At 47.6% G+C, this 7,500-nt stretch overlaps 1 protein-coding gene across 1 annotated transcript in view; it reads left to right on the top strand.

Moving 5' to 3' along the window:
- The window catches only part of LOC125297784 (protein AF-17-like), a 31,857-nt gene that overhangs the window by 6,478 nt on the left and 17,879 nt on the right, over positions 1-7,500 (top strand). The window contains exons 7-11 of the mRNA XM_048248258.1: positions 1,128-1,244; positions 2,503-2,604; positions 3,338-3,509; positions 5,353-5,738; positions 6,896-7,451. Coding sequence (XP_048104215.1) covers positions 1,128-1,244; positions 2,503-2,604; positions 3,338-3,509; positions 5,353-5,738; positions 6,896-7,451 — 1,333 coding nt within the window. The remainder of the gene's footprint in view (positions 1-1,127; positions 1,245-2,502; positions 2,605-3,337; positions 3,510-5,352; positions 5,739-6,895; positions 7,452-7,500) is intronic.

Raw genomic sequence — 7,500 nt, forward strand, 5'->3', positions numbered from 1 at the left:
TTCACGGGGCAGTTCATATGGTATTAATATGGTTTGGTTTCTTTTAACTTGCATAAAACACTGTCCTGCGGCTTATACACAATGTGGCTAATACACTGGAAATGACTGTATAGCCTCTCACTGAACTTGAGTGGTGTTGCATTGCTTAGCAATGGGGAGACGCCAAGACTATTTTTGTGGGTGGAAGATGAACGATCAAAAATCAAAATGAAAACACAATGTGTTATCTTTAAACTAAATTGGTTGGTAATGGATCTGTTGTATAAAAGCAATAGGACACTCGTGAGAGAATTACAGCCGTGGCAACATCCTTCACCAACACCACTCCCCCACGAGTCATGTTGCTTAAATATATATATATATATATATGGTACAAATGACTGCTAGACCACTCATTCACTATTATATTGGTCACTTTTTAAATGATTGGCGTCTTGAGGGCCCTGCATGCTAAACTATAAATAAAGTCTGTTTATTTGTAATGAATCATTTTTGTGTTTAGCTGATAGCAGTGGCTGTTTGCATTACGGTAGTGGCGATAAGGCGCGGGGCCCAGTCGAGCGGCGATCAGACACCTAATCGAAAAGGAATGTCATTCCTGGCGATGATTAGTCAAGGGCAGAAGGGGGTGGAGGCCTCAGAACGGCACGTCTCACTGTAAAAGATGGAGATTTATGTCCGCAAACGCTGTTTACGCGGGGTCGCGCGCCGGAGCCTTTTGTCATGTTCCGCCCACCTGAGCGCCTTCAAAGGGCCCACTGTGGCATGTAAAAGTGCGGGCGGGTGATATATGGAGTCTGTCGGGGTCCGGGCCAACTAATGAGGGGGTGGGGTTCCCCACCGTCTCTCTCTCTCTCTCTCTCTCTCTTTTACACACACACACACACACTCCCACTCTCTTTTGCTCTCTCTCTCTCTCTCACACACACAAACACACACACACACACACACTCTTTTGCTCTCTCTCTCTCTCTCTCTCTCTCACACACACACACACACACACACACACACACTCCCACTCTCTTTTGCTTTCTCTATCTCACACACACACACACTCTCTCTCTCTCTGTCATACACACACACACACACACACACTCATTCTGTCTCTCTCTCCCTTCCTGTGTCAGCAAAAGAAGCTGCGGTCTTCGGGGGAGACGGTGAGCAGCTCTTTCAACCACTCCAGAGGACGGTCCAGCTCACCTTCCCAGGACAAACACAGCTCGCACCACCACAGGCCCCGCAAGGTGTGTGTGTGTGTCTGTGTTTTGTGTGTGTGTGTGTGTGTGTGTGTATGTGTGTGTTAGGAGGGGCCAGGGGGGTGGGGTGGGGGTGGTGGTTCTAAAGTTCCATCTGTAACTGTATTATTGTCAGATCAGGGCACTTTCCATGTCACACTTACAACTGATCTGCAACCAGCAGTGGTGTTGAGAATACCCAGAAACGAGAAATCACACCCAGCTATCCAAAACAAGAAATCACACCCAGCTATCCAAAACCAGAAATCACACCCAGCTATCCAAAACGAGAAATCACACCCAGCTATCCAAAACGAGAAATCACACCCAGCTATCCTAACCGAGAAATCACATCCAGCTATCCAAAACGAGAAATCACACCCAGCTATCCAAAGTGAGAAATCACACTCCGTAATCCTAAACAGGAAATCACACTCTGTAATTCTAAACGAGAAATCACACACTGTAATCCTAAACGAGAAATCACACACTGTAATCCAAAACGAGAAATCACACACTGTAATCCAAAACGAGAAATCACACGCCCTGTAATCCAAAACGAGAAATCACACGCCCTGCAATCCCAGTAGGTGTGGGCCTTACCTGTCCTCTCTTCCTTCCTCTTCTCACCTTTCATCCAATGACAGAAGACCTTCAGGTCGCAATCACACTCACACTAACACTAACACATATCTAATGACTCACTCTCACTCTCACACTCACACTCACACTAACACACATCTAATGACTCACTCTCACTCTCACACTCACACTCACACTCACACATCTAATGACTGACGTGCACTTTGGCTTTGGTACCAATTTATGACACAACTGTTGTTAATTACCCACAGTCAATTGCAGTTTAGTATTTTATACATGTGAGATTTTATGTGATTATTTAAGGGGAATTTGCAATATATATCAAATCTTGCACTCTCACGTTGGCTTTGTCATTGATGTTGACTTGTTGATTTGGTTAGCATTGCATTGCACAATTGCAAAGCAATTGAAAACATTGCAAACTCTTCAGTCATTATCATTGTCATTACATCAAGTCATATCAAGTTGGACCAATTCTCTTGTGTACATACAATGTTTTTATGTCATTATTGTATGAAGAGATCCTGTGAAGTTGCTCTTCTTACACTGCGTGTGTGTGTGTGTGTGTGTGTGTGTGTGTGTGTGTGTGTGTGTGTGTGTGTGTGTGTGTGTGTGTGTGTGTGTGTGTGTGTGTGTCGTGTATCTCTCGCGTCGGGTTCTCCAGAGTCACAAAGACAAATCGAAGCTGAAGGAGCGACACAGGAAGTCGTCTGACTCGGGCGGCATTCCCAGCTTGGGGCCCTCCCTCTCCACCAGCCTGGACAAGGTCAGCGCTGACCACACCCCTTTTAACCTTTCCTCTCGCTCACCACTGTACATCCCACTCTTTGTTGATGTGAAGTGTGAAGGGTGGGAAAGAGAGAGAGAGAGAGAGAGAGAGAGAGAGAGAGAGCAAGAGAGAGGGGGTGGGAAAAAGAGAGAGAGAGAGAGAGATGGAAAAGGAGTAAAAGTGATGCAAAGGCCTAAAAAGCAGATCTCATTTAACTTAGGCCTTGGTCAGTTCCTCTCCACCACCGGCCTTCACACTCTTCGGCTACAGTAGTAGTTTGGTCTCAGAGTGGTCATCACTGACTGTTGTGGAGGCTGCATTGAAATGGTCATAACTACTGTGGGTCCTAATTTAGATGAGGAGTGAGTTGGTCATCACAGCACTGTGGGTCCTAATTTAGATGAGTGAGTTGGTCATCTCTAACTGATCTTGGTGTGTGTGCCACAGGGCTGAAAAAAAAACAGATCACATGTGATTTGACTCAGGCCTTGGTCAGTTGGTGTTGGTCAGACTAGTCTTTAAAGGCATCCGCTGAATCAGCGTAATGTAACCTGATGTGTCTGGCGGCGTGTTTAATCTGTAAACATGAAGTGCATTCTGATGACCAGTGGGGCGGGGGTGGTGTGATAATGAACGTCTACATGGTCATGAATGTTTCTGCCTGACTGACGTGTGCCCTGATGCCTGTTCTCTGCCTCGCTATGCAACACACACACACACACACACACAGTTGTCTTCCAGCCACCACAGTGGCGGCGGCAGCAAGGAGGGCGACAGCAAGCCCAAGAAGCTGAGCTCCCACAGCGGCAGTGGCCTGCCCCATCGCTGCAGCAAGAAGAGCAGCAGCGGCCCCGGCAAGAGCTGCTCCTCCTCCTCCTGCTCCTCCAGCCCCTTCAACGCAGGTAATCAGCACTCCCATTGGGGACAAGGATGAAAAGTGTGTAGTATGTATGTATATACTGTATATATATATATATATGTGTGTGTGTGTGTGTGTTGTGTGTAATATAGTATGCAGTATATTTATTACGCAGCCCTTCATAATGCTGAAGAATGCTCCATTCACTTGAATGGGCCTTCCCAACGTTCGGTGGTCTGATATTTCTCGATAACAGACCGTTGCTAAGTATGACAAACCGCTGTCAAGGAAAATGTGTTTTGTGCTTCTAATTTACGTCTTTCGTATCACTCCGCAACTACTGGAACTTCATTCAAAAGTGAAAGCAGACGGTTGATCAGCTGTGTTCTAAAGAATGTTTGATTCAAGTTCGGCGTGTGTTGTTGCGAATTATTTGTTTCTCAGCAAAAGCCTTGATGAAACGGTAACAAATAGGTTATGTAGGCTAAAGATATCGTGGGGAGTTTATTGTTTCGCTTTGGCAAGTAGCCGTGTAATAGGCGAGATAATGTATAGAACGCAGGTCATTATCGGAAAATAGGTCCCTTCAGGTTGGAACAAGACCCCTCCGCTGCTTGTCGGGGTCCGGTCTGCCCTGTCGGGACCTATTTCCCGATAATGACCGGAGTTCTATACATTATCCCTTACATATATATTGTGTAAATATATTGTGAAATGCTTGCAGATCATACATGTTATTACATGTGTATTTGGATGCTTGTGGATGTGGGTTGAGGCAGAGTGGTCCTGTGGCAAAGTGGAAGAGGTAATCTGTGGTAGATAGTGTGTGTGAAGGTGTTAAGACACTACAAGCAAAGTAGTGTAGCATAGCATATTTCAGACATCGTCTCAGATACATGCCAGTAGTAATGGCAGGCCTGTCATGTGCAGGGTGCTCTATTATTGCCACCTCAGGGTGATGTGTTGATTTGTACATCAGTAGAGAGGTCTACTTCCCCTTTGATGGGTTTTACGCCGGCTTGGTTTGGAGCCAAATGAGATGACTGAGAGACTTTTATTGTTTCCCCTATGAGTTCTTCTCTTCCTTAAATGTTTGATTTTCGAAACATTCTTTCTCTCTCTCTTTAACTAGTGCTTTCAGTTTCAAGACAAAATAACAAGATCTTTCTACCTATCTATCTATCTATCTATCTATCTATATATCTATCTATCTATCTATATATCTATCTATCTACAGTACCTGTGAATATCTATTAATCTACATTATCTGTCTATCCTATTCTTCTATAGCCTAGAAATCTAGACACGCCCCCAGCAGCAGCAAATTACATTTGCTGCCAGGGCTAGTCTAGCAACTCTCCGTTGGCTTGGGAGCTCCAGAAATCGAAACTCAATCAGGCCAATGAAATCGTGTATAGAGTCGTTAGGTGGGCTTAACATAATGATTGATGGCAGAGTTGCAACGGTTTGGCTTGAATTCCCTGCTACTTGAAAACAAATAAGATGGATGTTGCTGCTGGCGAACAGTGTGACACGAGTTAAGCTTTTATTAAGTTGGCAAACGTTTGAACTAGCCAACTAGCTCCGCTGGTGGAAACGCATGGGACTCATAGCGCTGCCGCTGTCCTATTGCGTGCAGTGGGAATTTGAAAGACAACTGATTATCCCGCCCCTCGGACTGAGCACTGCGGGTGAGCACGGTGAGTGCCCAGACCCTACATTTTAATGTGGGTCTGGCTCGTCAGGCTAATTCTTCTGTCTTCATACTTCTTCTTCTTCTTCTTCATCTATCTGTCTGTCTATCTCTCTATCTATCTATCTATCTATCTATCTATCTATCTATCCTTTGAGGTAAAAACAGTGCTCTCTCTGCTCTGTTTCCTCAGGGGGCACGTCATCGTTGTCGTCCACTCAGGACTTCCTGCAGCTCTCCTCCTCATCCTGCCGTCTGGAGCGGGAGCGGGAGCCCGAGGAGCCGGCGGCCGAGCCGCGGGAAGAACGCAAGCGCCGGAGCCTCCCGCGGGAGGAAGAGGAGGAGGAAGAGGAGGAAGAGGAGGAGGAGAAAGAGGAAGAGGAGGAAGAAGAACAGGATGGGGCAAGGGAGAGGGAGAGCAAGTACCTCAAGCCCCCAGCGTTGCAGCCGCCGGCCCTCACGCCCGTCAATGGGCCGCCCGAGGCCGAGGCCAACACCTTCGAGAACAAGGTCACCATCTCCACCTACGGCTCCATCATGCGCATCACTTCCTCCTCTGGACTGGGCAGCGGCAGCAAGGTAGGCAGACCACCCCCCCCCCACCCCAAACACAAACACACACACACACATGGACACGGACACACATACACACACACACACGGACACACACATACACACACACACACACACTGTTCTAGTGTTGCTGTTCTAGAACTCCCCACTGGGACTTTCAGGGTTCTAAGACGCTTTGGTTCCTCGATGTCAGTATAGGTTTCAGTTTAGAATTCACAACTCTCCCGTACAAATGTTGAATTGAGGAACTTTCAGAGCCGTATAATGGAAAACCAGTCGTATTCAAAATTGGTTTGGGGGTAGGTTGAGTGCGCCAAGTTATAGTACATTCATTACATTACAGTAATAGCATTACAAATTGCAGATAAGGTCTTAAGTGTGGTATAGGCTGGGTGGTATAGCATATAGGGGGTATAAGCATTTCTTTTGAGTGTTTTTGATAGTATTAAAGTATATTTGGGCTGTGAGACTTTTGACTCTATACTCAAGTGAAGGGTTTTCAACTGAAAGTGGAACAATGACTCATGAGCGTGGTGACATTTTTAGCTTAGTTTAGGGGGTGTTTAAACTGAGGCTGACGCCCTTTCACCAGAGGAATACGTCATTGCCTAAGTTGTAGTGCACGCGTCAGACACTGATTCACATGAGTGGAGTTTAAGAACGGATTGCAGTTCACTGTAATTGTATCTAAGACTGTCACACACTAACACTGTTGTTGTGTCTGCTGTGCTGACTATGGCCACACACTAAGACTAAACTTGACTTTTACCAAACCAGTTACAGTAAGTCCCTGGAGGTAGACTATCCAAGTCCAGTTTTACCCTGGACCTCCCCTCAGAGCGTATATACGTATCTCCACCAAGGCCCAACGGCCCCCTTTAATGCTCATTATGTCTCTCATGACGTTAGCAAAAGCAAAACTTAATTCACACAGTCACCCTCCAGAATGTAGTGGGTCCTTCCTTGGTGCCTTTAACCTCCATGGCAGAGGTCAAAATGACTAGGAAGATGAATGAAATAAGGGTCCCATTAAATGTGTGAAATTGATATGATTTCAATTAGGACTTACGTTTGATTATAATTATTATATAGTATAAATGCTATAATTTCAATTGAAGTTGTAGTTTAAAGGCGTAGTTAGGTGATCTCTGTGACTTGCACAGGTGCGTAAGCTGAGCTCCAAGACCAGCAGCGGCCGCCCACTGCAGTCCACGCCGCCCGTTCTGGAGGAGTCCGTCCCGCCCGAGCGTCCGTCCTCCTCGCCGTCGATGCCCCGCAGCGAGCGCCGTCACCGCGGCAACAAGAAGAGCCGCCACGGGCCGGGCCGGCCGCGCGGCAGCAAGAACCGCGAGCGTGAGAAACGCGGCGAGGACGAGACGCAGACGCACCAACCTCCGCATCAACCTCCGCATCAACCTCCGCAGCAGCAGCAGCACCGTCACCACCACCACCACCACCACCATCAGCCTGGGCTCCACAGCCAGACACAGCACCAGGCCCAGACTCAGCATCAGGGCCAGGGCCAGCATCAGGCCCACCAGGCCCAGCATCAGGCCCACCAGGCCCAGCATCAGGTCCATCAGACCCAGCATCAGGTCCATCAGGCCCAGACACCGGCGCTGCAGGGGGGAGCCCTGGCCTTCTCCTCCGCCCCCTACCCCAGCCTGCCCCCAGCAGCTTTCCACGCCACCGCCACCACCAACTCTCTGCTCAGCTCCGGTGAGTGTCAGTGTGTGTGTGTGTGTGTGTGTGTGTGTGTGTGTGTGTG

The sequence above is a fragment of the Alosa alosa genome, chromosome 7 (genome assembly GCF_017589495.1).
Source record: "Alosa alosa isolate M-15738 ecotype Scorff River chromosome 7, AALO_Geno_1.1, whole genome shotgun sequence".
Taxonomy (NCBI): domain Eukaryota; kingdom Metazoa; phylum Chordata; class Actinopteri; order Clupeiformes; family Clupeidae; genus Alosa; species Alosa alosa.